Below are 12,452 nucleotides of genomic sequence, written 5' to 3'. Positions count from 1 at the left end.
AGTGACAAGAAGGTGAGGGGAAGAGACAGAGGAGGTTGGAAACGGCTCATTTCCCAGCACACACACTGACAGACAGGTAGTGTTAACACTGTACCTAGAGAGGCTGCCCTCAGTGGCCAGGCTCGGGGAGTCATCGAGGACATTAGGTTCACTGCAGGAGGGGCAGGGAGATTAAGAATTTAGGGGAAGAAAATGAAAAAAAAAGCATGCGCTTGTCTCTGTTTTCAAGGGAAAAAATATCAACGGAATAAAAAAAGTAAAAAAGGACGGTAACATTAATTGGTCTTGCATGCTCAACAGCACATATATGACTCAGAGAAGCTGAAAGAACATCTGATAACAGGAGCAGTCTTCAGAAGGAGTTTACACTACGGGGAAACTTCTACACCTCTGCAGAAAACTGGGGAGCTGAGAAGTTTGGTAGATGCGTTTCCGCAGGCAATGAAGGCAGGGAACTATTTTCAAAGCCATTTTTCCTGCAGCATTTTCATTTTTTCCAGTTCTGTTTACTTCCAGCTTCATGGAAAGCTTTTTTCTTCCCCCTTCCCCATGAGCCACTTTTTCCTGAGGGAGGGCTAATCTATCTCCTTTTGGTACAACTCTTAAGGACAAACATCTGGAAGACAGGGTCTTGTAGTGCAGTGAAACTGTAAGTTAACATCTGGCTTGGATCCTGGCAAGCAAGTACACCATCACATGGCTTTCTACACTTCAGCCATTCAGGCAGGAGCAGCCTTTTCAGCCCATAGGAAAAACATAAAAGGAAGAGAGCAGTCTGCTGGGTTACCAGCAGGAAAGCAATAATAATATTACTTAACATTAATTAGTTTACATTTGGGAGGCAGTCTGAAAGCCCGGAGACCATAACTAAAAAGGGCATGATGCTGTGGACTCTGTTTATGCTTTCTGAGCTTGTACTTTCCCTACACAGATGAAAAGCAATTCTCCTGGTATACCATGTGCTTATAAAGTAGAGAGCAAAGCTCTGTTGCAATTAAAGTCTTTTTTTATGATCCCCATGACTTGGGATTGCACAAAGCAAACACTGCTATCAGTCAGCTGTGACTTATGAAGTTTATGCATTGAAGATGGTAGTAAAAGATTGAGGAAAATGCAGTCTTGCATATTAATTTTTCAAGAAACAAAGGGACTGAATCAATGGAGTTCAAATGACTTCCTGTAAGCCCTTTTGTGAGAAGCCCCAGATAAAATCTGTGTAACTTCTCTCTTGTAAATCACTTCTTCTGCCATTGCTGGTATGCACCACATCCTTCATGTATCAAGGTTATTTCTTTAACTCCAAGCAAGACTGGGGAGGAGGGGGAAACTGATTTTTACAAGGCTGGCCAAGAGATAAGGTAAAATGTATTCTTTAAAGGTCCAAAGGAAACAAATTAATCTATCCATTGTCAGATATCCTTGGGGAATAATGTTGCAGACAAATAAAACAGTAAACATTGCTTGCTTAGGAAATAAACCAACCAAAACATTTAAATGCACAACTTCTCCCTGCATCTTTTGAAGATGTACATTTTCCAAGTTCCAGTCTCTTTCTCACTACTCCATATGAACAAGAAATAAGGCATTCAAAGTTGTTTCTATCAACAAGTAGATTTCTGGTTTTAAACAATATTAAATACCATCTTTGAACTTGACATTCAGTTTCTGTGATAGCTACTGTTCTAGGAAGGACAAAGACTACATGGAAGAAAGCAAAGTAAATCAAACATGATGCCTCTGTCCTGCTTCTCAGGATTTCTTCCCACTCCCTACACCAACTGTGGACAGTCCTCTGGCTCAATGGAGAACCCCAAAATTGTGTGTTTTCTTTCCATGGTAGTAACAGAGGAAAATAATAGCGCTGAGGGTTTCTGAAGTTGTTTAAAAGGAAGGTTTCTGTGGATGACAGCTTGTTCTGATGGGCCTTATGCAACACAGATCATCCTGGAAAATAATTTGTTTCAACCCTGCACCCTTGGTCCAACACTATTTCAGGGTGAATAAATTCAGCATCACTTATTCTGGCATTGATTATACTGTTCTATGACTCTGTTGCAGACATAATATACCTGCACCATTTCTGCTGTCGTGACTAGAATGGGAAAGGTGAAAAACACATGCTGTTACCTTTGGCTGGGTAACATGCCCACCTCAGCCTGAGGTGCAGACACGCTGGAGAGATGGCTGGAGAACCGCCTCCTCCCAATGGCACCCATAAGGTATGCTTCTTGTTCACTTACCACACTGGGCATGCTCAAGGAGTCATCTAGAAAGAAAGAAAATACAGGAAAGGAGAGGAAACAACCATCCCAAACGCCACCTACATATTTACAGTTGACAAGAGATAACTGGATGTCTTTGGCGTACCCTGCATTTACTTACCAAGCCTGCAGATTTGAATAGCTCTATTAGATTTTTACAGTCACAGTACAGAAAGACATATGCATAAAACCCTGCAGGATAAGGAACACAGCACACATGGGGCAAGGATTTATGCATGCTTTCAGCTTATATGGCTCTCAGGAAAACCTGTGCAGGGAATTCAGCTTCCACTACGGCTTAATTCCTGTGATTAGTAAATGGTTGTTTAATATATAGTGTTTTCTGGCATAAAAGTTGCACCTGGACATTTTGCTGGTGTGAAATAAACTGCTGCTACAATATAGTAAAGCACTGTCTCAAAAGTTAAAAAGACATAACAACAGAATGCAGAACTGACACCCTTTACCAGCCTTTGGAACATGCATTTTAAAATGTTACCCAAAAACATTGGATGAATTGTCTCAAATACACCATACTGCAACTGAATTGTGCAGAGAGTGGGATTGTGATCAAGGAGAGCTATAAATTTTTGGTGCTGTTTAAAATTATATAAAGTGCCTAGAAGGAAAATACTCCATTGTGGTATTTACCACAACAACTTCTAATTACAAATTAACTAATAAAACAAAGTGGAAGTTTTGTGTAATCTTTTCTTTTTGACCTTTTCCAGTTTTGAAACACTGAGTTATTTTATGGCAGCATTAAGCCAAGGTGGGGCTGAAGTAATTGTGCTGCAAGCGAACAGGGAGATATCACTCATCATTTCACAGAGTGTCTCACAACTCATCTGAGGCTGAAACCAGAGTTGGCCACAGTGAGCATCTGAGTGATATATCAGCAGTACAATCCTGGCTGGATTGTGCAATGTTTAATGACAAACCCAGCTAAAAGAAAGTTGGGCTGAGCCTGGAAAGTTTCAGGCTGCTCTTTCCCAAAAGGCAACTCTGCTGTAACTGCACAGGCCCTTCTTTTAAGCCTGTTTTTCACCCCTTTTGTTCAATGTCTTTGAGGAGTAGTCAGCAGTCCTCAAATACAGAAGTGAAGCACCTGAGTTTCAGGTACTGAGACAACCAACCATTGCAGCACCAGAAGACAATGTCCCTTCTAAAGGAGGGGGAAGGCCAAGCCTGATGGCTTATGGGCCAAGTTATCTACCCTGGCTTTCAATGATGGACAGCTCAGAAACAGATGGACAGCTCAGAAGCAGAGAGAAGGCAAGATTCCAAGAATAACATGAAACTCAGCTGAAATGACAGAGCAACATTCAGGTGATTGCAAATTACTCCCCAAAAGATTCACTATCCCATTCCTTCTAAACCAGCACGAGAAAGTCTGGCAATCCCAGAACCTGCCAGCTGCCCAAAATGAGATCAAGCTTTTGTTGTCAGTAGGTTTAAGGCTTAATTTCCTCTTTGTTAATCAAGAGACACAAGCACACAGACATTCCATCCTGCAGAGATCCACAGCTGGATCGCATGCAGAACAAGGAGAACATAATCCACATCTGAGCATCTGGAAGAAACTGATGAGCAGGAAGTACTAAGATCCTGCAGGAACAGGGCCCTAATTATAGAGCCAGCCACAGCCCCTGCCTCCTGTCATGATGAACGTCAAAGAGAGGACTGACTGCCAAATGTGTTCCCAGCCCAGGTCTCATACACTAAAAATCTGCCTGTGCCCTTCTCTTTTTCCTTCCTAGAGCTCAGGAGGGAGTAAGAAGGTACATAACGCCAAGCATTAACACCATGAACTGGGTCACAACCACACCACTTTCTTAGTCTCGTGTTCCTATGGGCCCTTTTTGTCACACATGCGCAGAGACAATTCTTCCTCTCCCAGCCATCCTCTTGGGGCATCAAGAAAACATCTTCAATACTGAGGGCTTAGCTCAAATCAGTAGCCACATACTTTCTTCATCCTCCTCATCTGTGCGGCTCAGTGTGTCCTGCGAGGCCTGCTGGGAAGGCTCACTGTCCTGCTCCCAGACCGTGCCGGTGCCAGTGTTGGAGCGGGACATGGTGGCCAGGCTCAGGCGGTAGGCAGAGGTGGAGGTGCCCATGGTGCTGACAGATGTCTTCCCTTGGTAAGCTGTGCAGGAGTGGGAGAACCAAACTCAAGTCAGTGATGGCACTGGAAATGAAAAACCAGCCAAGAATTCCAGTCACATCAGGCATCTAATTCTGCCCAGACTGGTGGGACAGGGGTTGGCAAAGGTGGTGAAACAAACACATCTGCCCTGGCTCACCTCACCTCTCCAAAATCTCTCTTTTTCTTATGCAGCCTGGTTTTCTTCCTAATCTTAGTACCATATTTCCCAAATGAGCTTAGAAACAATTATTACCAAGTTAAAAAAAAGGCTGAGGCATTTTCTTTTGATTTTGTTTTCCTTTCTTAGAAAGACAAAGCACATAAAATTTCTTGCTGTGTGTAAGCAGTGGCTGCCATCTCGTGGCAACAAGGATGACTGTTCCAGGAGAAAAGTCCCCTCATGCAGGAGAGAATTCCATGCACTGCCAGCTTGGGGATGCTGCTCTGGATGTGGCTGGGAACAGCAGGGAATATAAAAAAGAGACCAAGAGGAGAAAGGAGGAGACAGGTCTGCTGCTGACGAACAGACGTTTGTACATGAGCAGCTTCATATTTACAGAGATGTAAATCATGGCTGGCTGTGTTGTTGGATTTGGGGCTGCCCAAGCCAGCTGTGACAGTGAGAGGCAGCTGCTGAGAAATTGGACCTGGACTTAGTGGGAAAAAATGGGCAAAACAAGGTGCATTTCACAACCAACCTGGACTTCTCTTGGCTGTCCAGCGGGAAGGTTGGGCTGAACATAGGGCCTGATCCAAGTACAGACTGTTGGGGTGCAGGTGGATTGCCCCATCCCACTCTGAAGCAGCAGGCAGATCTGCCTCACCAGTTAATTTAGAGGTGATTCAGCTGGGCAGATGGAGCTGATAGCCCTTAACTGTCCCCTCTCCTCCTTACCAGACCCACTGTGCACTGCCTCCTTCAGGATCTTCAGCTCGTTATTAAATTCAGCAATGAGGGAGCTCTTGCAGAGCGGGCGCGGTATGAACCGTCTCTCCAGCTGGTCGGCAATGTGCTGCTGGGCAGTCAGCTCCTCGTGGTTCTCAGCTGGCTGGGCCAGCAGCTGCAAAATTGGGAAATGTTGGCAGGGCAGGAAAATGTGCCCTAAGAACTGGGACTGGTCTCCAGATCAACATAAGTCTGCAGCCAGCAGACTGTCCTTTTGGTAGGCATGAAGTTTTGACTCCAGCTAGGAGGTTTCCAGCTGTCTTTCAGGGACAAACTGACATTTGACCAAACTGAAATCAAAACCTCACTGACATTGTTACCGGGGGATGAGGGCTTCCTTATGCTAAGCTCTACAGGAAGCAGCTCCTCCCTCCAAGATGATTTAGTCTGTCCAAGTGGTGAGACACAGTAGTCTAAATAAGGTGGAGTACTACGTGCTAGTCTACCTGATAAGAAGGGAAGGGCCATTATTGGCTTAAGCCCTGGCCACCTCAGCCTAGCAACAGGAGCCTTGTCAGACCTTCACCCAAAAAATGTTAAGTGGGGTGGTTCTTCCCAACTGTTAGCTTTATTGCCCAGCTCTGTGCAGAAGAGACACTTCTGGAAGATGTCTGCCAATACCCAGGCCCCCAGGAGTGCAGACCCCCAACTACATTCAGAGCATCCACACTACTGCCAAGAACTTTGAGTGTCTTTGTTGAAAAACTAAGTCCACATGCAGACCCTCTTGGCTGACCCCAAGAGTAGTTTCCCATCCCGAGGGACTAAGATTACCTATGCTCTGTGGCTTCATGGATGAGAGCTCCTGTATGATTGGCATACTCTTTAGTGCTGTCTAAGAAGAGGGCTTGTGATTTAGTGTCAAAGTGTTCATCAGGCTACTATCTTCTGAAAAGTCACTCCCTACATAAAAAGCCAGTTCCTCCAGGAGTGCCATTTCTCTGTTCTCAGCAGGAGAATGAAGGATATCTTGCCCTCAGCAAGTGATCTAGCCAAAGGAACACTTACCTTGCACTGGATGAAGGGCCGAAGGAGCACAAAGATAGGGATCCGTGTCCGTACGATAAAGTCGAGGAAATCCCACAGGGCCAGCCCTCCCACCTTCCGCAGCGCCATCTCTTTGACTTGCAAGCTCAGCCAGTACCACTGGCTGTCCAGTTGGCGTTCAAAGCAAACAAGGATCACCTTCAGGGCTACAGGAGAACAGACACCAGCAAATGGCAGTCAGAGATGCTGTCAGAGTCCCTTGCAAACATTGAGGGAGGAACGGGAGGGCCACAGCAGGCACAAACCTACACAGGCATGCATATGCACACCCCTCAGAGTCACAGCTGACTTTTCTATTGGTCTCCAAATGCTGCAGGGAAGGAGGGCAACCTCCTCATAACTAAAGCATGAGGATCAAGACCGAGAGTCTCATTTCAAGATAAATTTTCCTACTTCACACCTAAGTTCCTCTGTATTTTTCTTGCTCTAGCTTCTCCTGTGCCTGCCTGCAGACTTCTTTTGTCTTCCTGGATTTCAGATATTTTGAAAGCAACTTGGGGGGAAATACAGCCCTGGCTGATCAAACAACCTCCAAAATCTTGATCAAGCTTATCCACAGAGTCACCCTGTGAGCACAATGTCCCCCAGGTTATTTATGGGGTAATGAAAAGAACCTTCCAGCAGTGCAGCTTGCATGAGTCATGGCCAAACTGTAATCTAAACAAAAATATGGTCCAGTAAGCCAAGGGCCATAATTCACAAGAGCACTGCATTACAAATGGACATTAGCAGCAACGAGATTCAAAACAATGCTCTGTGTTCAAGTGGGCAGTGCCTGATGGTTAACTCATAAGGAATCTTCCCCTTTTCATGCTCCCTTGGTCTTGAACAAACCAGGGAAGCCTGCAAATTGTTGGGGGAAGGTTGACAGCTCCATCTTTCTTGATGAAATGACCAAGATGTATCAGCCATCACACATCTGAATCCAGGTTTGGTGGGGTAAGGGGCTAAATCAGTGATGAACTGCCATTTTTTCATCAGGATTACCCTGTTTCTTAGATGTGGGTTATAAAAGACATGAATAGTCTTCAGGTAAATGCCCTCACAAAATCAGGAACAGTGAAGCTGTTGGAAGGAGTGAGAGCTTTGGGACAAAAAAGCTCCCCATAAAGCCCTGATAATCTGCACTGCTGCTGAGTCTCCAGTTTGATTATTTTTTCGTTCTGTTCACTTGTGGGTCATACATGAGAAAATATAGTACTGCCTTGCAGCAGCATAGAGTAAGCAGAGGGAATGTCAGTCAGTAAGGACTGTGCATGTGCAGGGCCAGCAGGCAGGCACACTGCATCTTGTTTCACCCTGGCTAGCCCAGGGCCAGTGCAGCAGTGATGTTAGGGGCTGGTAGGCAGTGTGACTTGCCTTGTTGTGGCTTCACTGCCATATCCTGGTGGTGTGAAAACTGAGCAACTTCCAGCCATGCTGCATTTTCCTCCAGCTGCAGTGCAGACATTGCTCACATTGCAATATATTCCAGAAGTACTCCTGGCTTCACACTCTGGCCTAGTCTCTTCTTCAGAACAAGATCCTAAGTAGCTCTAAAAAGCTTAAACCTGCTTGAGACTCTTTCCTTTGGTGCTATCTATGGTCTGGAGTGCTCTCTTTTACCTCTGTCTCTTCCCAGCAGTGGGCAGAAGCCATCACTCACCCAGGTAGGCAGCCTGGCTGGTGGACTCTGCGAGCCCTTCCCGCCGCAGGTCCTTCCCCGCATCCCCCGGGGTGGAGCAGTGGGCAGGGGAGCTCTCCAGCATAAAGTTCTTGCTGCGGGAAGTGCTGATGATGCGAGGTGGCAGGAGGATGTTGATAACAGTCTGGAGCAGAAGCAGGACCTCTGGCTGCTCCAGCCAGGGACTGTCTGTGATGCATTGGGAGGGGAGAGAGAGAGAGAAAGGTCAGGCCACATTCCATCAAGGACATCCAAAAGATCCAGACCCTATTCAGTTCCAAAATGGGGTACAATCTTAAATGTCCCCTAAGCCAAAACTCCGTCCCCCAGACCTTGTTAGGCTGCTTCTCCTCCTGCAAGTGAAGGCAAAGTTTATTTTAGCACCAATACACACAAACACAGAGCTACACAGCACAAAGAAACATCCCATTCAATAGTCTCATAATCTCACTTCCTTTTGACACTCCCCTCTCCCTTGACTCTTTGCTTTCATTTGGGGATTTACCAGTGATCCCCCACTATAGAAGAAAGCAAGGAGGACTTGGGCCAGACAACTGGCATGGATTGGGCAGACTGCGATCCACAGGGGCACACAATTTCTGTGACCTCTGCTCCCCTCTGTGGCTTCTGCTACAACAGACTCATCTTGCCCTGCACTCATTTCAAAAGAAGGAGCACATCTGTGTAAGATCTGACTCAAGAACCATGACACAGCTGAAACAAAGAGAAGAAACAACTTCTCCCAATGGGGCTCTTTTCAGTCTCAGATCCAAAGGGCACTTAGCTGACACACTGCCAGTGACAGAAATACAAATTTAAAAAAAAAAAATAAAAAAAAATACAATCAACAGAGAGCAAGGAAAGCGCAAACATTGGTTGTCAGAAAAGGGGGAGAAAAATTATTTTTGTTACATTAGTCAGACCTTTGCTTCCAGATCCTACTGTGAGCACAAATGGAATCAGTAGGTTTAAAAGCATTCCTTCCCTTCTTTCCTGATTGGTGAATGGGGAGACGACATGGCTTAGGGGGAAATCTTCTTTCAAAGCCTGTGCAGTAATAATAAGAAAGGATTAAATGATTTCATTAGCAGATCACACATGCAAGTTACTGCAGGGAATGACGATCCCCTGGGCATCCTGTTTACACAGTATAACACGAGCATTGATGTCCTGATTGAATTTGAAGCACTGAGAACACTTAGTCAGGAGTAAAAGGAATTTACAGAGTAGATTAAGTGTCACCTGCTCTTGCCATAGCCAAGAAGAGAGAAGCCCTGGTTCCTAACTCATAAATATTATTAACAAAATCAGATGTATCCCACAGGAGTCAGCTGAGTGTTAGCCCTCAACTCTGCAGTACTGTGAATGACATCAGGATCTGACCCAGAGTATGGGAATTAAAAAAAAACAAAACAAAACAGAGGAAACTGCACCAATGACATGATCTAAATATTCTGCTGTCTGAACATGGAGGTTATTCCCAAACACAATTTTTGTTCTGCCTCACTTTGTGCTGCCCTATCATCCTCCCTAATGCAAAGAATGAACTCCTGAAAAAAAATAATTAAAAATGCATGTTTGCTTCTTGATGCATAGTCAAGTCTAAACTGAAAGGTCTTTCATCTTTAGAGGAGGCAATACGAATGACTGTCAGTAGAACTCTGCTCATTTGCAACTTCCCAATACCTACACTTAGCTGTGAAATGCAACTGTCAAGCTTGCACATCTGGGCTGAGAAATTCCAGGAGAAGATGTTTTCTGATGGGGTGTGAAGTACTTCTGTTTTATATCCTGCTGGAAGTATTAGGAACACTACCACTCGTGTGCTTTTCTGACATGTTTGTTTTTCATTACATTTAAATCCCATGAAAGGAATGAGTGAACAGAGAGCAGAGCAAAATACAAGTAAAAACTCCCAATACTAAAAAAAAACAATTTGGTATCTGGTTTTTAAAAAGAGAAATGATTTCAGAGAAGGTGAAGGTGGCCACTTTTTTGCTTTTGATTAAAGAACCATAACCTCAGAGCTGGAAGAAATCTGTCTTCTTTCTGTGTCAGCTGGTACCACAAAGCCCTTTTGTGCCTTATGCTCTTGAGGTACAGCACTGTGTTTTGGTCCTTGTAAGCCTTTCTTCCCAAGCTGCCCCACTGGTCAGAAATGCCTGCTGAAGTATATTCAACTGGATGTATTAATGCATATTTAAAAATGCAAATTGGAGCAAAATTAGGAAATATATCCCTTTCTTGTTCACCATTCTGTTTGATTTCATTTCCTATGTCAATGGGGAGGGAAAAGGATACAGAGGCAGAAGGACTCTGTCATAATCATGGCACTGCTATGAGAAAGGAACAGTGGTGATTTCTTCAAAAAGTCCAGGATGTTGGTTTTTTTTAATTCTGGATGGCAAGGATGCCATTGAGTCAGCAGCTGAAAAGCCAAGTTGCCCTACTTTTTTGAGCTGGCACAGTGCGTGACCTGCTCAGGTAAGAAAAGAAGAGCAGAAACCCCATTCTGAGTTACAAACATGGTCCCACAGGAAAAGAGATAGGGTCGCATGGATGTGACCCAGGCCAGGGCTCATCTCCCCGTGGCAGGAGACTTATGATGATAGCTCCTTAGATCCTGCAGAGAATCCTAATGTCTTTGCCAGAGCCTTTCACAGCATCAATCAGCAGAACTCCCTGGACTTCAATGGCAGTGTTAAGCTGATGGATGCTTGCTGTGGACTTGGCCCCAACAGGTGAACTCTGAGCTCAGTTCAAGCCTTCATAAAGAAGGCAGAATTTACATGTTGCTTCTCTTTCATTTTTGGTATACATTCCACAGTTTTTGCCCAGCTTTTGCAGAAAGTAAACAGAGCACCGATGAGCTGGTGTCTCAACCAGAAGCTCTAACAGGCCTGGCCACAGGCCAGGGCAGACACACCTGTATCTGCAATGCTACAAGCCGGACAACAGCTGTGCTGAAGGGCAGAGGTGGCGAGAGATAAGGGCTGAGATGAAGAAGGGGTAATCCGTCAGCCACACTGGAGGGTCCTACCACTCCCATCACCTGCAATACAAACAGAGCATATCACTACAACTGACTGCTTGTAGTTTCGTCCATGCCATATCCTCCAAGGCTAGTGAAATGGAGGGGCCTTCCATTGAGCACTGAGTTGGGGTGGCTCTAGGAGAACCAGCCCCCTCAGTGATCCTTGTGGGAGCGGGGGCCAGTGAGGGGAAGGTGATCTGGCAGGGAAAAGGAGGGGAGAAGAGGGAACCAGCAAGGATGAGAGGGGTGCACAGGTAACCTGGTACATTTATAAATGTACCCAGTACCAGCCCTGAATAACCAGCACTGGACTGGTGGAACAGTTAGAGTTGGAGGATATGTCATGTAAGGACTGTAACAAATAATAATATGCCATCAAAGCAATAAGTCTGCATTGAAACTGGTCATCTTTTCCCTTGTCTTGCTGATCTATTTGAAAAGTAATGTCCTAAGTCTGACCCAAGCCAGGTTTTGTACAATGTTCAGATCCCTCCCAAACACAGTCCATTCTTAGAACTGTAAGTATCATTCCTTTCATCTGACCCCAGATGATGGAAGCAGAGTCACCTGCATGTGGCCTGGTTGTCTGAACTCCTTGAAATATCAGCACGAGAAAACAGCACTTCTAGGGAAAGGTTATTTGAAGCATTTTGGATGTGTCCCTCAGGAGGAATCAAATCACAGACCTGCACATGCCTGTTTCTCTCTATGATAAGACACATCTAAATGACACGGAGAAGCTACCTGGCAGACACCTAAGCTTAGGGGAGATGAATGTGTTTTTTCAAATTCAGCTTGGGGAGAAAGGCAGTAACTATTTTTCTGCCAGAAAACCAAAGTACGATTTATAAGGGGAAGAGGCAGAGGTCTTTCATTTTATCACCATGGATTATCATTTAGACATTTCCCCCCTTCCTGGTTGATCTCTTTTGGGGCTTCATGATGCAACTGGCCCACACATGACACAGCATGCAGGCAGGGGTGCTCCCACAGCTCATAGCAGCCATAGTTCTGACAGTCAAAGGTAAAATACTCTCAAGAGTAAGAGCACGTATTTTCCTGGTAGCTCTTCCTGATGTTCCCACCCAGCTGAATGTATGCACCATGACTGCACTTCAGCACTGCAGAGCTTTCTACTATTTTTAGAGCACTGGCTCATTCTTAAAGCAGGCCCTTTGGAGAGCTTACTGGTGGGATTCACTTTGCCATGCCTGCCTGCTAAACTGCAAGTCCTTTCTAAGCTTGTATTTGAGCTAACTCTATAGCAACATCCGCATGCAGCAACCCTGAAGGCCCAGATTTGCAGTGCCTTCAAGTAGCTACCTCTGCTTGAACAAGGGAGAAGTCTTACA

The 12,452-nt window shown here is 45.1% G+C and overlaps 1 protein-coding gene across 1 annotated transcript in view; it reads right to left on the bottom strand.

Annotated features, from left to right (window-relative positions):
* UNC80 (unc-80 homolog (C. elegans)) overlaps positions 1 to 12,452 on the bottom strand; it is an 88,370-nt gene that overhangs the window by 9,118 nt on the left and 66,800 nt on the right. The window contains exons 37-44 of the mRNA XM_009996904.1: positions 10,993 to 11,118; positions 8,990 to 9,113; positions 8,049 to 8,255; positions 6,365 to 6,549; positions 5,306 to 5,471; positions 4,231 to 4,410; positions 2,128 to 2,266; positions 95 to 151 (exon numbers count right to left, since the gene is read on the bottom strand). Coding sequence (XP_009995206.1) covers positions 95 to 151; positions 2,128 to 2,266; positions 4,231 to 4,410; positions 5,306 to 5,471; positions 6,365 to 6,549; positions 8,049 to 8,255; positions 8,990 to 9,113; positions 10,993 to 11,118 — 1,184 coding nt within the window. The remainder of the gene's footprint in view (positions 1 to 94; positions 152 to 2,127; positions 2,267 to 4,230; positions 4,411 to 5,305; positions 5,472 to 6,364; positions 6,550 to 8,048; positions 8,256 to 8,989; positions 9,114 to 10,992; positions 11,119 to 12,452) is intronic.

This window comes from Chaetura pelagica, unplaced genomic scaffold (genome assembly GCF_000747805.2).
Source record: "Chaetura pelagica isolate M959 unplaced genomic scaffold, ChaPel_1.0 scaffold300, whole genome shotgun sequence".
Taxonomy (NCBI): domain Eukaryota; kingdom Metazoa; phylum Chordata; class Aves; order Apodiformes; family Apodidae; genus Chaetura; species Chaetura pelagica.
The sequence above is the reverse complement of the archived record's forward strand: the minus strand, read 5'-3'. Positions and strand labels throughout refer to the sequence as shown.